This window comes from Anopheles stephensi, chromosome 3 (assembly GCF_013141755.1).
Source record: "Anopheles stephensi strain Indian chromosome 3, UCI_ANSTEP_V1.0, whole genome shotgun sequence".
NCBI lineage: Eukaryota > Metazoa > Arthropoda > Insecta > Diptera > Culicidae > Anopheles > Anopheles stephensi.
Genome location: NC_050203.1, coordinates 53,148,200 through 53,167,637, shown reverse-complemented (window position 1 = coordinate 53,167,637; position 19,438 = coordinate 53,148,200). Strand labels below are relative to the sequence as shown.

The following is a 19,438-nucleotide window of genomic DNA, read 5'->3' as shown; positions in this document are numbered from 1 at the left end:
ATTAAAAATAGAAGGCCACAAATGGCTGGCATGATCTAGGAGGTCATTAGGCTAGGACAAGAGAGAGAAAGAGAGAGTGGGAGTTTTCTGAGAATGTAGTACGACCGATTGGTAGCCAGCATCATTTCGACTGTCTCAACACGTATAAGTCATCTATGTTTTCTTTGCCGGTGCTGACCCTTGACAACAAATAGTTGAAGTTTTGCGTCTTAAAGTTCAACCCTGACTTTGCTGTCTTACGCGGCTTTAAAATTTTCTCCAAAAACATTCGCATGATTTGGTATGTAGAGGATTTCTCTTTTAAAGATCCTCTTTGATTGCTTCCAAATATCTCTTCGACGCATGGGACTAAAGAATGAGATAAGACTAATCGAGGGATAAAGAGTCCAAACTACACTAAACTACATTTAGCACATGTGGAATTCGTATGGAAAGAAAATTGTAGCTTCTAATAAAGTTTTAAATGTCACCAAAAGTATATCGATCACTCACTACAAAGAATATTAAACATTTATACAAAACAGATCATTAAGCATTACCCCGAGTGAAAGCAGCTGCAGGACGGAAGCAGCTTTTCCATTTAAATTTTATTCCTCTCCACTCAATACGAACACCGGCAGAATTCAAGCTATCAGACCACCCTGATCATCGGACGCGGCACAAATATACTCTGGCAGCAACAAGAACATGTCCCATGCGCCCGATGAAACGAACGAGCCCCACGGCAACCTTCACGATTTGCAGTCCCAACACCCGACGCGACTACTTCCGCCCGTAAGACACTGCCAAGTGACAACTCGAACGATACCGACACTCTCCACTTTCGAGTGGGTTCGCCATCGTTCCAGCAGCGAACATAAAAAAAAGCAAACCACAACAGAATCAATTTGGTCCCCACATTCTACAAATCGAGGTGGGATTGTGAGGCGTTGCTGTTCATTTTCATTTTCTCGGCAGAAGTAGAACGAACTTCCGCTTCCGCCGAACGGTATCGAAACGATAGGCGCGTCAAGCGCGAACCCGTGCCACTTTGGTCTACTGGGTTGGTTTCACAGCATATGCTCACATAAGAAAAATAAAAAGCTCTCTCTCTCTCTCTCTCTCTCTCTCTGCTTTCAAGCACCGATGGTCTGTATGCATGCAGCAAATGAAAACTTTCATGAATATTGAATCCCCTTTTACGAATGTTAGCAATTTAATTCGAACTTTTGTCCCGCTGTGTTTCCGGGTTTCAAAAGGCAAAACAAAAAATGAAGAAAAACCCCATCACCATCATCATCTGGTGAATTTCGGTTTTGTTTTTCTGCTCCTGCTCCTTACTCCTCGGTTTGAAAAAAAAGGCTTTCCCGCTGGTGCGGAAAGAAAAGCTTCCTTCGGTGCGGAAAGCGCTTTTCACGCATTTCCAAACGGCCTCGACTATCTTTCGCATTTCTTGAACGAATGGAACGGAACTCACTTTCGTTTTTCCGTGCTACCACTTTTTCGGGGAGGTCGATTTCCAATCGTTCCATTATTTTTAAGCTATACAATTTGCGCCAACTTAACGCAGCAAACGTGCAAACGTACAGCTTTCCCCCATTTCGGTGTATGTCACGCGCCATCCCTCGCCCTTAATCACGATTCCCATCCCAGCCAACCGTTAGGATGGAGCAAGCGGGAAGGAAATTGATTTGGATCCCCGGAAATGGGATTCAACGCTAACGAGCGCGTCAAGTAGCCAGCGGCCAATCCATTCCATTCGAGACTACTTACCCGTGCGATTTCCTTACGCGTGCAGCAAAAGTTGATAAAGTTGACGTTCACAAAGTCGGCCCCGTGACACACGGTGACGGTTTTCTCCTCGAGCGTATCCTGCGAACCCATGGTCACAATTTGACGCAGCTTAATGTCCTGAAGCGAGGATGAAATAGAGAGTGTGAGAGAGAGAAAGAAGCAATAAAATTAATATTTATTATTTCCATTAAAACATTGCAGTGTGCAGGCAGGCAAAGGTAACGAACGCCCACAGCTAACGATATTCACGTACGGGACATACAATACACGAAAAACAAGCTGTCACTTTCGATCCGTTGCAAGGCGACATGGCGACGATTCAATGGAAATTCTGTTTGTAATCGAAATGAAATTTGTTGCAATTGAAATTACACCACAGTATTAATATCAACAGCTCCCTCGTCGGTGGAGAAGATAATGCTTGAGGACCGATCCGCTTGTCATCGCGTATCGGATGTGGCGTAAAATAATTTTCCAAAATTTTCAAACGAATACGATCAAACAGCTCGATTTTGTATCGAATTATTATGCCGAACATATTGGACCTGACAGGTTTGATGGAGTTATTCGATATCGTTGGGCACGATCTTACGTGCATCCTTACAACGCTCTCCGGTGGGTTTGACGTTCGACCAAAATTCCCTTGCCTGAACGGAATTCCTAGAACTGCGCGCTGTGCCCATTCTTCGCCAACTACTTCCTACTAGCAGCGTACTACTCTAGAATCACACAAATAACTTCGCTCAAACACAGTTGCCACAGTGTGCTTACCAGGGTGGTAGAAATGTAAACAACACAACTTTGGGACCTCAAACAACTTATAAACTGTTCGCCAAAATGCAGTGGAGCTAAAAGTGCTTCATCAGCACTGAAACTGCTTCATTACAGGACCAGGGTCCCGTGCCTAGGTCACACGGCTGCTGCCAATGATGGGATGTGGGGTGTGCTTTGAAGCCTTTCTAAGCAAATATTCGATTCTAGCACATAAGAAGTTCGGTTCCCCGTGAGTCAACAAACGGTTACCCACCCGACAAGTAAGACGTCATCCTGTCGGGGTTGTTGGTGACCGTGCACCGTACACATTTCCCATTTCTCAGCCCGTCACTTTCAAGCAAATACTCGGCTCAATATTATATCGGTAACTTGATTTAAGCAACTCAATAAAGCAAACACAAACCCTACCGTGTGCGTCGTCTGCATGCATGAGGAAAAATCTTGCTGGCACTGCCCTGTATCACGAAGACGACCGAGCCGCGTATGAGTTGTCTGTATTTTGTTTTTGGTGTACTTTTTTGCACCTGGTTTTTCTTCACCTGTGTGCCAATATTCGCCCTTGGTGTTTTTGATATTTTTCAAAGAATCGATGCCTCAATGAAGACATCCAGAACATTAGGTTCGGTTCTTCGGTACGATACCGGTGTACCGTACCTCGTTGTAGAGCGCCGGGAAATATTGACAATCGCATCAACAACCCAACTCTTGCACGCTCTCTTTTCGCAGGAAAACCGTCACCAACCACTGGAGGTAAAGTCTTTGATCGATCATTTTCACTGCAAGGTAGATCTCACGTTACATTACTCACCCCGGTCTGGTACCAGCGGACGAGTCGCAAGTTGCAGAACGGTCTCTTATTACGACACCCGATCCAAAGGTGCTACCTGACACGAGCTTCACAGGCCGGGGCTTTGGCTCACCTGCTCAGCATAAATGGAATGGATTCCGGTATCGAATGTTGGGTTTACAAGAAAACATCTAAATCTTGGGCAGCGGAGCACACTCGCGTAGCTCACCCCGCGTTTGACCTCTGAGGTCTATTGGCAGTAAATGAAACATGATACATTAAACGAACGTAGCGTCGTTCTCTGGCGTCCAAAAATTCGATCGCATGATGAACGAGCGCTACAATAAGTTCTTCGCTTTGTATAGTCTGAGGGGGGCAAGAAAAAAAAATCCCGCCAGTTCGAACATCTCCGGTAGGCAAACAGGAATGAGCAACATATCATGTAGGAAACAGGGGGAGAGAATAAATTGAATATATGGAAAGCGCTGCGTCGTGAGCATCCTATCTCACAGAAATGGAAAACGCTAGAGCGCTAGTGTGACACAAACGTACGCCGACAACAAGAAAGGACACCCAACATGGAAGCACGAACAGCAACAACAACAACAACAACACCCCAAGGAGGAAATCAATTTGCGCACAAAAGAATGGAAAATTTCACTACACTCTTTTCAACAACTCGCCGTCAAGCAGCCTCGCGCCCGCTGCAAGGAATGTTGGTTCGGAAATTTATGCCAAACACCGTTGTGTGTGCGGCAACGCTCCAAGCGCTCGTTCTGCGTGCCCGAAATCGAAACATCATCGGTGGTTCGGTGTTTTACCGGAAGGAAAAACTTCCCCGCATGGTAAAATGGTTTTCCTGGTTTCGCTAGCCGGTTTTCCCGAAGGAACGCAACCCCAACCCGAGCACCAATGTTCGTTGATGATTTACGAAGAAGCATTTTGTATTGCTTCCGTGTGTCCTTTTTCGGTGCGAGCGATTTATGCCCAGGGTATCATAAATCAACGCTAGGAAACAATTGATTGTGTCAACGATTTTTTCTTCTTCTCTGTGGTGGATTTTTTGTTGTTGTACAATTTTACCTTCAATTCTAAAGCTCGGTTCGGTCGAAAGAATCGAGGTAGGAGCATGATTAATTTGTGCATTTTTCTCATTAAAATATCATTAGTAACCCCTTTTTCTATACTTCTAGCCCCGTTTTAATAACGATACATGACATGTAATGTGACTTTCAGCAATCCAGATTATTGAGACTGGATTACATGAATACAAAATTTGAATTTTATTTAATTTTTTACGAGTTATCTTCTTCTTCCTTGGCACTACAACCTCGAAAGGTCTTGGCCTGCCATTTCTGCATTTCTTTGACTTGATTTTACCCGTAGGAAGGAGGACAAGTCTGGATGGGATTTGATCCCCAGTCCTGTCGTGCGAAGACTCGCGCCGCTATAGCCTACGATATTGTTGGGAATTAAGCAACACCATAGCGCAGGAATACTTATGACTGACGTGGAACAGTGCAATGAAATGTGCAGTGAATAGACTCAACAGGCTCCGGTGAGATGGTCATGTCATACAAACGGCACCGGACAACCCAGCTCTTCAAGTCCTTTTAAGCCGTCCACGCGAACAAAGGAGGCGCGGTAGGCTCAAACTGAGATGGAATGATGGTGTTGATGCGTCCGCTACTACGACCGGGAATAATACATTGGCAGAGCGGTATCGAGGATTATTGCCGCAGGTCAAGACCATCAAGCGGTTGTTGCGCCCGATAAGCGAGACGTGGAATAGCTATGACTAACTGTCTGAAAGCAGCACGATCAAGCCTAGGTGTATTTCGGGGCTGTAGTGCCAAAAGCAGAAAAAGAAGATGTTTTTACAGATTGTTTAAAGTATGTGAGACTCTGTTTTCTGCAAGCTAGTACACTGATCATTGTATGATTAAAGCCGTTAAATGTCTACAGTAACAGTACTCTTCCGCATCGTCACCTGTATCCACTTGTTCTTGCTATCCTATTCCTTGTAAACCTGATTGCCTTTAAAGCTTTAACAAATTATCTTTTGCATTCCCTTCCAAAGAGCCTTAGTCTTTAAATCTTCTTCGTCTTAATAAATAGCAGGTCACATTCGATTAAAGAGGTGATAAAAATGAATATCTTTATTCTGCCTATCGTCTTGTAAACAAGCTCTCAACCCCCCTCAACCAGAGCTATTCAGAAAAGGGTTATAAACACAAATACGAAAGCTCACTATGGCCCCGATCTCGAGCCAAATTGGGACGTAAAAGCACACGAAATAATTTAACCTTCTTTACACACTTTACCCACTCGACCACGGGCACAGCCATCCGTGTAAAACAAGCGCCCGGTTACCTTAAGCCCCTTTAACACAAACTCACCACAGCCCCTGATCCTTTTGCATAATCCTCCACATCATCGCTAATAGATGCGGGAGTGCGATGCCGACATCGACTCGATAGCCGGACGGACGAGCTGCTCGCCTGTCCCCGTACACGCTGATGTCTTATCTCCAACGCACCGTGGGGCCTATCTTTTAAGCTAATCAAAAAGCTCGGCGAGAAGAATAGCCCCAGGATTAAGGGAGCGAAAGTACGACACAAATGAAAGGATTTTTCGAGGACGCATACACCAACTTTGGCGGCCGGCACTAACGAAACCGACTACGAAATACGTAACTTTTTACGATGGTCCATTCGTTGGGTGCAACAAAAAAAAGGGGATCGCCGACACATATACAGAAGGGACGCTACGGAACATTTGTTTGTTACGGAACAGAAAGGCATCCTTACTATAATATTACGTTTTTTCCCATCCGTAAGTGGATTCCACGTACGTAAAATCTCACCCTAGGTGATGTCCAGCAGCAGGTTATCATGCACGAATTTTCATCTTCATCAGAATCATCAAGCCGGAAAAATTCCCCACAACGGTGACAACGACATTCTCACCGTTTAGTAACGCATAGATGCGATTTCGAGTGAAGACGGAGAAAATGAGACAGTTTTAAAAAAAAGAAAAATTATCCCAGTTTTTCCTCAATCCTCATCCCCATTATCCCCAAGGAACCTACAACGTGGAACTGGTGTGAAAAAGGATGTGGCTTTCCATTTGGCATTTCTCCGTACTGTTTTTCCTTGGCTCGCATCAAGATCACTGTCGACTATTACTTTCCCTCCGACAAAAAGCTTGGTGAACAACATTCACCCGCAATGGACAAACCCAAGTCAGCCAGATAACGACCCAGCAACAACAACAACAGCACTTGCTGCCCCCTTCTTACAACTGAACAGGCTCTGGCTGTCCTGCTGCGCTAAAGGTGTGGTTGTAAAAATGGAATATAAAGTACGGTAGTTAAATTTAATTGGATTGGAGCACGCTGATGATGATGATGGTGATGTGCCCACTGTCCAGGACACCAAACCCGTGGGGTGGTAATGAAGGACATTCGGTGGCAAATGAGAGTGTTAGTAACGAAACAAAACAACAACAACATTCCAAAGAAAAGGTAACACCAATCCCAAACAGGACACAGGCCCCTGACTCCTGCTGGGCACAGGCACGTCTGGCATGATGACGGGATAAGCGGTGAATGATCGCATAATTAATTCGTGCCTATTTAGGCCTACCATCCTACCGAAAAATGAGTGCTAGCCCAGTCACACGGCCGTATCACACTCTCGAGACCTATTAAGAGGCGCAGTGAAGCGATGTAAAGCGGTGTGAAGTGAAGTGAAACCGTGGGGTAAAGAGCACCAACAAAAAAACCAAGCGCAAGTACCTTCCAGAGACTCATCGTCAGGAGCTAAATTCCCGAACAACGTGCCTTCGGCTTTAAGTGAGACACAGTATCCTGCGCTTCTATGCCTGTGAGGGACGCTAAATGTCAGCGACAACGAAATTTGATTCAGTTAATTAGTTTCCATCTCCATCTAAACTTACTGCAGCACCGCTTTCGCCGTGTTGATATAGGGCGGAGGCACCCTTTTCCGACAAAAGTTCCATTCGATTCCATGCCCCGAAGGTGTTTTTCACTTCACAAAAGGTTACACTTGTCTTCGAACCCGTAGTCTTCGGGCGAATGAAATTTATTACCATCGTGTGAACAAAAATTGCCCTTTCTCCGGCTCCAACCAGCTCACCATCGCTGGAAAATATCACACCAAAGGCACGTGTCCGGAGTGTGGTAATATATCATTTTCTATAAATTATTGCCAAGTCCCGAATGAGAGCAGGATTTTCGCTTGCGCTTGGCAACTATTCCATAAATCGATGAGCATTGAAATTTATCGCCAGCTCAACAAGCCTTTTTTAATGTTTTCCGTAGTTATTTTTTTGCTCTTCCAATCGTTTTAGTCCATAAATCACAGGCCTCAGTTCGGGTGTAAATGTCAATTTTATTCTTGTACCTTTAAAAGTGGTAAAAGCCGTTGCTGTGATATTTATAAATAATGTTAATTGATCAAGGAGTATTAACTTCCTATTAGTAATTTGCTGCTATTTATAGCGAAGTTGCATAGTTTTTCCTTTGGTATTACACGCTCAAGGATCTCAAGACATGATATTTCAAGCTTCTTTAACATAATTATAAAAGAAGCAATTCAATAAGTTTTTTTCAAACTCCACAGTGAACTCTCTCTGCTCTGCAGATCTGCAGAGATCTGCTAGTCGACGGGACTGTTGAACTGGGGGGCTTTTCAAATTACAAAGTTTCTTACGAGCTGTTAAATGCTTAGGGAGGCGGTCCGGTGGCAGAGGCAATAACAGCACCGGTCTTCACTCGACAGGACCGGGGTTCAAACCCCATCCAGACCGCCTCCTCGTACGCAGGGCTGATTACTGCTACGGGTAAAATCAAGTCACAGAAAGCCACAAATGGCAGGCCGAGACCTCTCGAGATTGTAGTACCAAGGAGGAAGAAGAAGAAGAAGAAGTTAATTGCTTACGAGCTGTACCACCTTCAAATAGAAAGTCGCAAGTATTAGGTACAAATGATGTTTCATATTGATGGCAGGACATGGTTTCTTCCAGAGTCACATTGAGTAGATGAACCTAATTCAGGAGGCACATGGAACGGAATGTCCAGAGCTGAAGGAGACACCTGAACACACGATTGTGAATGCCTTCTCTTAGATTGAATACCCAGGTCAGAGAAGAGGAGACTGTGTTGAACATCCTCCCTCTAATATGCTCCAGCCGAAACTTTTGGTGCGCTATAGCCTATAGCCTATAGCAGCGACATATTCGCATCGAAAGAGCTTGGGCTGAGACCGGTCCAGAGACTCAGCAAGATGTCAGCAGGAAGAATCGTATCATTTATGGTGAACCTTTATACTGTAGCGAGGGCTATAATCTCTGTGGAAGTACATGCTGCCGAGGCCAACAGTCTGATCTCCGCTCAAAGCTGGACCAGTCTCATTAGCTCTTAGGTGACCAACGGTGATCGCGAAGCTAAGACACTCAACATTAAAGGTCAAAGGCTATTTTATTTAATTAAAATGATTTTTAAAACAATTGTACCAAAGCAACAGCCTGTAGAAAATTAAAAAACCACGATTCAAACACACTTTGTTAGCTCATATGTAACAGTACCTATTGTAATTTTATAACGAAATCGGTTGCAAATTAGAGATTCACACCATCTGAACAGAAAATGTGTGTTAAAAGGTTGAATATTTAGAGAAGTTTGCGCAACAAAGGGCCAAAAAGGCACTGAAACTGAAGGAAATATACAAAAATGTTCAAATAAGCGGGGGATTCCAAGTTAGAGGGATTGTAGATTACTGTAGTTGTAACTTAAAATTTACCTACAATTAGTTGAAATTAGTAACTTTGAAATAGTTTGCTGAAGTTAGAAGCATTCCATGGAAATGTCATAATCTCTCCATTAGATATCACAAAATAGCTCCGCAACAGTCTTAATTTATCCTTCCGATTCGAGGAACGCTCGTCCTCGATAAAAGCGTTACCAAGCTAATGGAAGCAAAAGCCAAACCGTACCAAAAACGCGCTTCCGCCAATCAATCTCACCAAAAAACGGTAAAGTAAAAATAATCCCGACCGAGCCGGGTCCCCATCCCAGCAGGGTGCCCGGTCCAGCAAAGGGTCAATGAAGGTTTCGTGATGGGCAAATGGTGTCCCATAAATAGACGCACGCTTGATCGAACTTACCCTTGGCTTCTTGGCGTACTGTCCAGTGCGAACGTCGCGAATGGTGGCAATGTCCAGCATGTCCATCTCGTGGTTCTGATCCACCCAGTACAGAAAGAAGCCCTTCACATCGACCCGCAGCGTCACCGGTGTTCCGTTGCACGAGTCCTGAAAATAGAAAACGTCCAGAAAGAATCGAAACAAAAAAACAGAAAGGAAGAGAAAAAAACACGACAGTCAGTAAAATTCCATGCTTTAGCCGGGCACAGCAAGGACAAATGGAACGGCGCTGTTGCGCGTTCGATTTTGTGAGCTGTGGTGGAAATTTATGTTACACGGAGCTTTTCCTTTTTTTTCATTAACTACAATTTTTCGCTCTCTTTTGCACTCTTTCTCTATATATCTTTCCGATTCAGGAAAGGTTTGGAACGCATCTGAACGTGGTTGGGCGCACACTTTGCTGCAAAAATACGACTAAAAGCTTTTCGCAATAACCTCACATTTTAACCTTTGCCACGAACTTGCGATGCCCGGGGTCAATCCAATTAGGTACACACGCTGGTGTGCAAGGATAGCGGCATTCCATTTCGGTGGCGTCGGTTCTGATTTGACCATTTGCATGCAGAACACGGCACGATCGTGCCGGCCATCCGTCCTTCGATACCCATCGATAGTTTGGAAATCGATTATCTTAATGTGCGCATAGAAACAAACTGTGTGCAGAGGTTTTGATCCAAAGAGTGAAAGTAGCTAAATTATTAGACTGTGGTAGATCGTATTAAGATGTTCTTATAGATTATTAGCTAGTGGTAGTACAAGCTATGAAAAAAATATTTTTATTACGATAATTATGCTATCAAAATCGTTAAAGTGAACTTTCCCATTAAACGATACAAAAAGATCTTCGTTGGCCACAGAAATTCATAACGCTTTCAATACATCTTCAAGGAACGCATCGAACACCGCTTTCACAAAATAACAATAGACGACACATCAGGACTTCTCCTACTCGCCACTATCGATCCCCCGTTGGGCCAGCAACACTTCAGCAGCACGAGACTCACACGACCACGCTTCATTTGGCGTTGCGTCCAAATCCAAAAACCGTATCCATCCGGCACGGTTGCCATATCCCGGACGACTTCCGGCTGCAGGAAATGACCAGCAAAGCGGGTAAGACGGGTATCGACACGACCTCGATGAAACCACTGCCGGTCGGAGTGCTTTGGCGGTTGCCGGTTACCGTAATCATCAGCTTCTTGAACGGTAATGGATGGTTAAGAATTCCACATTCCGTACCCACAGAACGACACAACCTTGCGCGGGTGATTATGTTCACTTCCGGTGCTGGTGCGGGATTAGATAAGCTGGCAGCGGAGCAACATTAACGCGACACGCTAAAGCCACTGATTGATGCCGTCGGGTTTAGCTCGATACATTATGCACGAGCAGGAAAAAGGGGTTTTTCGGTAATGTGCTGGCATGTGATGGGTATGGGTGACCAATAAAAGCTAGGGTCCTGTATGGGTACGGTGTAAATAAGAATGAGACATTCATGAGGACTCGTACTGAGTTTTTTTTCCAATGAGTTGGTAACAAGAATTGGGAAATTGTTTCAAAATACGACGACGTGGCGAATAGGAATAACCGCTTGCGACGTCATCTGGGAAGTCTTACAAAAGGAGCTAGAAGAATCGATCAGATCTATGGACATCAAGGAAAAAGGGTAGCAAAAATTGGCAAGTATACTTCAATGCATGATTCGGACAAGCATCTCATCATAGATGTTGAGAAACAAATTACATTTAAATGAAAATAATAAAAGCGTTGAAATTGTTATACTGTTGTTGCTTCAACATCATCAACGTCATTCGATTCCATCAAAAACTTTTACTCCGATAAACTGTCGCTCAGACCACTAATCTAGCTATTTGTTTTTACTGCCCCGAATACCATTTCCGGGAAAGCTAAAAGGTACACGCAGCTGAACGTCTGCTGGCTTTTTGCAGCTAGCCATCGCGCTACCAAACGGTCCTGCGAACACTGAGCGATCCCTCCCAAAACTCACCTGATGCGCACTCGAAAGGCGCGGAAAAGTGGATCGCAGCAGTAAGATGTATTTCAATGTATTCCCAGGTGAAACATTTTCATGCGCTTTTTCCCACCACCGCTCGAGTGATTGCGTTACAATACATTGTTGTTTCTTATTTGACCGGAAGAACCTCGAACTTTGCCAGCCCACCCTGCGGCCTCCACCCATCTAGCAATGCCACCCACCTTAGAAGTTCTTTTTACGATTGAGATGGTAGTAAAAATGCACACATGTTGATTTACGATACCCGGGACGGTACATCGAGGGGTGCCAAAGCTTTCAGTGTGTTTGCTGTGGCAAAATGGCGGTGGCGGTATCGCACAGTTTTTATTTCTTTTCCACAGGAGCAAGCCCTCCGGTATCCGGTGTGTCAGACATCACACGGTAGTATACACGCTGCGAGGCAAATTCATCCCGCTACCGGTGCAAAAGCAGCTTTACCGCTTAAAGGAAGAACAGTCGGTGGATTATATTACACACGGTTGATGTATTGCAATGCAACGATGAACAATGCAATATGCTCGGGGAAACAGGTGAACCGAAAGGTTTTGCAATCGCATTACCGCCAGGATGGTACATTGTATAAAGAGTGTTAAAGGGAAGCATTTTTATAACAGCACAATTGAGCTTTCATCAAAGCTTTAAGTGTCAAACCTTGTGAGATTAAATTGTTGGGGGGTAGTCCAGTAGCCGACAACAAGCGGCGAGTCGATATCGACACCGGTCTTGACACGGCAGGATCCTAGTTCAAATCCGATCCAGGCTGTTACCCCTCAACGATGACTAACTATCATTATCATTACGTCTCGTAAGCCACATTATATAGCCGCAATGACGTAGCAGCTCGTTAGCAGCCGAGAAAAAGCGTATTACTTAAGTTTTGATTTAACCAATGTTTGCATACCTACAGGCGCTGTAAATATGAAACCTCACCCAATAGAGCAACTTGATAAAAAAAATTGCGATACTAATTTATAAATCATTAACTTAAAATAGCATTAACCTAAATTGAGAGATCCTTTCAAGTAACTTAATTTGTAGAACGTTCAAAATTTGCAGAAAGTTACTATGTCTAGCAATAAATTGAAAACATCCAATGTACGACTAAGGAACACTCACATTGTTCCTTAAACCCCTCCAACCCTATCGTTCATCCTCCAAAGCCAATACACTTCATCTCCTCTTCCGGCACACACACCATCACCGCGAGACTTACTTAGTGCTTACAACACGGACCATACGCTGGCAGTAATCCATCGGGGCAAGTTTTTAGTGCAAAAGGCAAACCTGCTTTTACTGATATCACCCTGGCAAAAAGGGTATACCACCTCCATGGTATACCGGTAAACAATAGCCTGTGCCTGCCGAACCTGAAGCTATGCAATAATGCCTTTCATAAACCAAATTATTCTTGCAGGCTCATGATAAGATATTGCTTTCCTAGCCAAACGGAAGCGGTGGTTTTCATTTAACTTTCAGCAAGAAAACCTTCCTCATCCGCTCAGCTCGAAACGTCAGTATGAAACACGTAGAAGTAGGGTCCACCCGTTGCCGGTACAACACCACCCTGATTCTTTGGTGGTGCATTCCTTTGGCCGAGAAGAAGATATTTGGCCAGCAGCAGTAAGTTGCCCTGTTACGAGGGAGGAAACGAACTGCCGGTAGAACAATACCTGCAGTCACGTACCAGCCTCAGTTTCCCCTGAAACCCGGCTCCTGCCACTAAACGAAGCAATAAAAAATAATTCCACTACAAATCCTTCGTAACTGATTTCAAAGTAATTGCGCCCGGCAGTACCTTCACGTTCGGCAGATGTTTGCTTGGGAGCTAAATTAATAACCTTTCCACAGCCATGGGGAAATAGACGTGTGTGTGTGTGTGTGTGTTTGTGTGTGTGTGTGTGTGTGTTTGTGTGTGAGCAAAACTAACCAGACTGATAAATGGAACTTTTCGCCTCTTTTGGAATGTGATTTCCTTCGGATTGTTTCCTAGAAAGCTGAAGCACATCGAGCATAAGTACGGACACGGACACTAAAACCCTTCACAAACCTACGCAAAACGATTTGTTGAGCATCCCGTTCGATCACGGACATTACCATTGATGCCGTGGGCTTTTTCTGATCGATTTTCCCTCCTGTCCATTGTTCACCATACTGTGCCTAAGTAAATTAATGCAATTTATGAGGATTAATGATTCACCAAACATAACAACAACAAAAAAGGATACATCATCTTCTGACTAACGGACGCACACATGATCAACCAACCTATTTCACGGGCTGTTGGGTTGGGAACAATTGATTACAAATTATGAAGTAGCGTAGCGTGATTGGATCAATCGCTTGTCATTACTCAAAACGATCGACTTTCCTATCCATTCATTACTCATCGGGCATGGCGAAAAGCGAAGGAAAATTTCGTCCGGTTGCGTGATTTCCCTCCGATGATGACTTTTCATCTGACCACTCCGAGCTCAATGTTACGGTCCAAGTTCGACTGTCATCGATCAATCATCGTGCATTAAACATGAATCGCCCAGCAACATCGTACAGGTGCGCCAAGTTAGATAAATGACAAAACGGAGGAGATTTGTTGATTCATCAAACACTTCCAAATAAGTCTTACTCCGTCTTTGAAGATAGATAAATGCAGAGAAGTCCATGGGAAAACAATTGACCAGTATTTGTTCTCACTCAACAACAACAAAAAACATTCTCCTACAACCAAAACAAATAAGAGCCAGGAGTAAATAGAGTCCCGAATAATGGTCCAGCAGGACGCAATCATTTCGGCTCGCTCTGGTTCTCTGGCGTTGTTTACGACTGTGGGGACATTGCAAACATGATCGAGCCCGGGCCTAGAGATGGGCATAATTGGTAGAAAAGCGAAACTGATTTTAGACGATTCTAAAAAATTAGGAGCCTTTTCTAGAAGGTTGCAGACAACGAACCGTCCGAAACCGTCGGAAACATCCGGAACCGTCGGAATCGTCGGAAGCATCCGGAATCAACGGAACCGTCGGGAATCGTATTACGTCAACGCGATAAAAACAAAAATAAATTTATCATTGGGCCTTTTACCAAAGATGAGGCCGACTACGATTCCTTTTTAAGGTTCCGGACGGTTCCGCTGATTCCGATGGTTCCGAATGGGTCTGATAGTTCCGTCGATTCAAAAGATTCCGGTCCTATCTGGACGGTTCTAGATGGTTCCAGACAGTTCCTTGGATTCGGAACCGACCGGAACCGAAGTGGAACGGTGAGTGCATTACAAAGAACCCATCACTACCTGGGTCGTGTGTCCTTGGCTTCCAGGCCCAACGAGCCTTTTTTTTCTCAAAACTTGCTTTAAATAAACAGGCACAGAACAGGAGGGAAAAGTAATTGCCAACTCTGAGCCAAACGCTGCACTGTCGCCCAGCAGCACTGTCAACTTCACAACGCTTTCAGGGCGGAGATTCCTCGGCAAATATTTCGACGGTAGTAGTTAGTTGTCAACGCCGATCTCTTGGTTGTGATGACTTGACCTGCTTTACTGGAACGGGGAACCCCGGTCGGTGAAACGGAATGGGGATGGAGGGCGGTAAGTAGGGGCAGAAAATGTTGCTTCTTTGCAAACAATTACCATGAGAGAAGCGTGTCGTGTATTGTCGCTCCGGAAGCCGAGAAGCGTACCTAGAGCGTACTTTTCTTTTCTCCTCAGTGCCCTGCTAGGCTGTCAAGGCCAACGGTTATTTTTCCGTTTAAGAAACTCATTTGAAATTCCATTTGACAAATTTATTATAAGCGAGCATCCGTGTGTGAGAGAGAGAGAGGTAATTTTATGCGTCACATTCAATACATTCTTGCACCCGAAAGTTGTTTAGCAGCACTGGAGTGGGGATATCTCAGGTCTCTAGCCTGGTTGTTTAGCATACTTTACATACTAAGAATAGATCCCTCCTATAGCTAAGGCTACAGTTACACCCGATAAGTGAGTTCTACAGTGTTTGTTTATCCTTCTCGATCGGATTAGGTTCCACTGGTCCACATTTTCAACATGATGAAAAAAATCGTAACAAGGTTTTGTCGTACTTTTCCAGCTTACAATAGACCCTGGATCACCTTTCTGCTAATCAAACGGATAATCTGATATGTCTTCCTTTTTTGCGTCTTACATGGCTGGGCCCAGGGGACCCATACAGCTAGCTACACTCCAACCAACTATTTCTACTCGCAATGAACGGTAGCGGGACAAAGTTTTGCAAAACCTCATCCGAGTTTGTTACGCTACCAGCAGATTATCCTTTTACCCTACTTGGAAACACGAATTAATAGTCCCTTTTTCATCACCGGCGTATGTCTGCTTCGGATGGATCCTTTCACGTTTTTCTTTCACCATATTAAACATCGACAATGGCTAACGATCCGGAAGGTCTGCAAGGTCGGGCGTAATTTTTTTTTTCTGTTAATCCACTCAATCAAATCAAGTACTTCAAAACCAACGGAACAGCTCATTAACCAATTCTTTTACAATACATTGCACCTATCAATAAGCCGAGATTTTTTTGTTGTTGCTCTTTTTCGGCTCCCGTCACTTGCCAAACTCATTCGCACACGTAAGCGCACAGTTTCCGGGTTAAATGTTTTACGATCCATTTCAATGCGTGTACATTATTAAAATTAAACATTTCGGTCAAGCGGCGGATAGGAACCCGCGCCGCGGTGAAATAATCTGCATTGCAGCATTATGCCCCGTCGAGCAACATCAATCACATTTATGATGCAAATAAAACCAAACGATCTCGTTGCGCTGATGTGTGGACACAGAGCTTCGGGAATCGGGAAGATATCATTCAATTTATCAGAACCGATTTCCGCCCGCCGATGATGGCCCATGCTGACGAACGGGTGGGTAGAACGTTTTTACCCCGTTTATAGCTTTTCACGCGGCTCCCAAACGACGGTATCGTGGGAGGGAAAAATTGTTAATTAACCAAAGATTCGATCACGCTCCATCTGCCACAATGTGTGCACATTTGCCAGTGTGCTAGCTTCTCCCGGCTAGCCGGGCGGGCCTGTCCGGTCCATGCACACCACTGCGCAGTTATTGCCAATTGATTGATTTTATCGTGCCACTCTTCAATCAGCACACAGCCCCGGAACGAACGAACCCCGCTAACGCGTTGCGCCGATGGAAGATGCTGATGGATGAACTTTCCCCCCCGCCCCCCAGCTCTCGATAGCCGTCAGTGCCAAACTGCCTAACCAGTACGATATGATCGAGTACAGTACGAGAGATAGATTCCAGTCAGGAAAATATCTTCGCGCGCAGAAGCTGTTGCTAGACCGTCCGGGAGAGTATCAAGGCGAAAGGGCGCTGGTGCGGCTAATTGATTCAATTATCTCCATGGTGAAAGGATTTCGGAATTGTTCACCGTTAGTGGGCTTCTTCCATGGGCTCGAGGGCACGGAAAGCTAATTGTTAGAAATGGACACCAGCATCATCGCTTTGTCGTGTTGCCGTTGACATGTTGACACACATCGTATCGAATCGAGTGTGTTTCCTGCCGGTCCATAGCTATCGCTCGATTGCATATTTTGATTGAAAATCTGCCCTGTGTGTCAGTGTTCATCAATTAACTTTTTAGTGGAAAATATTGTTCATGTACTGTAGCGCCGTCAATCAGCCGGTCTGGCTACGAAAACATGGTTTGGTTTTACGGATTGCCGTCCCTTTTTTGTGTAATAAGCTCTGGATGTGAAAAGCATTAAGCGGGATGAGACTTTTAGCAAAGCTAACACGAAGCCCTTAAATCTCCGATGACCGTAAAAGCTTTTTCAAACTCAAAAAGCAAACCAAAACACTACTCTGATGCATAAAACAGTCGTAAAAATGTTTCTCTTTTAACGACAAAATCCCACAAGTTCCCGAATTAACTATGCAAAGATGTAATGGATGCGGTTTTTACGATGCGAACCATCGCTGCTAGTGGTTGTACTCTCCTGTAAGGTTGTTTTTAAGTTCTTATGAATTTTTGCTTGACTTTTAAAATCAAACTAAACGGTGGACGAGAAAAAAAAAGTTGCCCATAATGGACATTACGGGCACAGATCTGCTAATGGTCCACATCACATACATTCTGACACGCGTCCAACATAACTCCATCACGTACAGCACTCTCAGCCAAGACCCGTTACAGTGAGTTTTCAGTACGTTTGTACGTTTCAGAAATTGACGAAAGAAAAAACTTCGCTTGAGCTTCAAAAATAAGGAAAGCAAATCGTTTTTCCCACCGTTCGTCCTGCACCCATCCACACACACACTCACACATGTTAAGCTTGTTTGCATCCGAGCGTGTAAAATGTTAAAACCAACCACCGTCGCATGCACGTGACACACAAAACCCCAAGCGAGACTGTTACTGCACACACTGAAAAAGCCCCGGAAGGAATTTAAAATTTATGAAATTTCACCACCGTAACAGCAACAAGCGCTTTTAGGCAGGCGGGCATCATCGTTTCGCCCAAAGCTGGATCGTTTGCCGATGGGGCGAGGAGTAGTAACGTGTCGCAGCCACACGAGCTGGTAACGGTTTACGTGTAACGTTAGCCATGATTATGATCCATTATGGAGCAGCATCAGCAACAGCAGCAGCAGCAACTTCGGCAAATGGGGCAAAGAAGCAGTAAGCGACGATTGATGCCTTCGACAAACACATAGAGAGCGATATGGTGCGAAAAGAGCGAGAGAGAGCAGAAGTATCGCTTCAACGCCAAAGTAAAAGCGCCTAATTGAATCCTGTACCTTGCTGCCGGAGGTTCTTGGAAGAACGGGCGAGTGGAAAGCGAGGGCCGACGGCCTAGAGATCTGCCGAAACAAATTAATTATCCCTTTAATTGGAGAGATTGGTTAGGGCCCGCCAGGGAATCAGTGTTTCTTGCAGCGTGTTTTTGTGTTTTTGTTGCCGGGCCGCTAAAGAAAAAGGCTCGGCACCGTGATTCATCGCCGTCGGGGTTATGCGTGTACGGGAATTGTACGACAACGTGGGCATACAAATTTCACCGAGCCTGAAACTGATTGCCATCATTTGTTATTGGCTTGAATTGAGGGTTTGTTTGAAGAAGTTTTGTTCTAATCATCATCAACCGCTCTAATCTTGTCGAGTTCTTTTCCTCTGCCCTTAGTAGAATTATGCAGCATATGTAGATTTCGAAGCTGCATTCGACAAAATCCCTCATGTATTGGACTGGAGCGTCCTGTATTTTCAACGATTTCAATGGCTTGCCTAAAGTCGGGTTTTAGACAACCGTGTTAAGAGAATCAGGTTGAAATCCTTTGAATCATTTGAATTCCACTGTCCAGTCTAGGGTTCCCCAAGGCAGAGGGCCGAATCCTCTACTTTTTTCTTGTTTTTGTAAATGATATCAGTTATGTGCTTGTCCCATCGATTTATTTAATGTTTGCGGATGATATAAAAATTGTCTGTTCTATATTTGCTATTGACTCAGCTCCTAACAAATCCTTCGTTGCCAATATTCCTCTCAGGTGTTCCGACAATTCCCTTTTCTTAAGCATCGAAACATGCTCTTGTATCTCTTTTGCACCTTCTTCGAATTGTAATATGTTTAGTTATATGATACTGTTCTACATTCTAATTCCTATCCTAGGCTATGCGAGCATTGCCTGGTGTCTGACTAGTCAGGTTTGGAAATCAAGACTGGAGCGAGTCCAGCAAAATTTCACACGCGTAACTGTAATATATTTATTTAGAGAACTCTTCGATGATTCTCTCTTCCTACGCTGCCCATTATCGGCTGCTTAATTTATTGTCCTTACATAATCACCGTTCTTTTTCGAAACC

General features: G+C 44.4%; 1 protein-coding gene across 6 annotated transcripts in view; it reads right to left on the bottom strand.

The window, feature by feature from the left end:
• LOC118509225 (1-phosphatidylinositol 4,5-bisphosphate phosphodiesterase classes I and II) overlaps window positions 1–19,438 on the bottom strand; it is a 97,450-nt gene that overhangs the window by 40,233 nt on the left and 37,779 nt on the right. For all 6 annotated transcript variants that reach the window (XM_036049530.1, XM_036049531.1, XM_036049526.1 and 3 more), the window contains exons 3-4: window positions 9,524–9,670; window positions 1,753–1,890 (exon numbers count right to left, since the gene is read on the bottom strand). In XM_036049530.1, coding sequence (XP_035905423.1) covers window positions 1,753–1,890; window positions 9,524–9,670 — 285 coding nt within the window. The remainder of the gene's footprint in view (window positions 1–1,752; window positions 1,891–9,523; window positions 9,671–19,438) is intronic.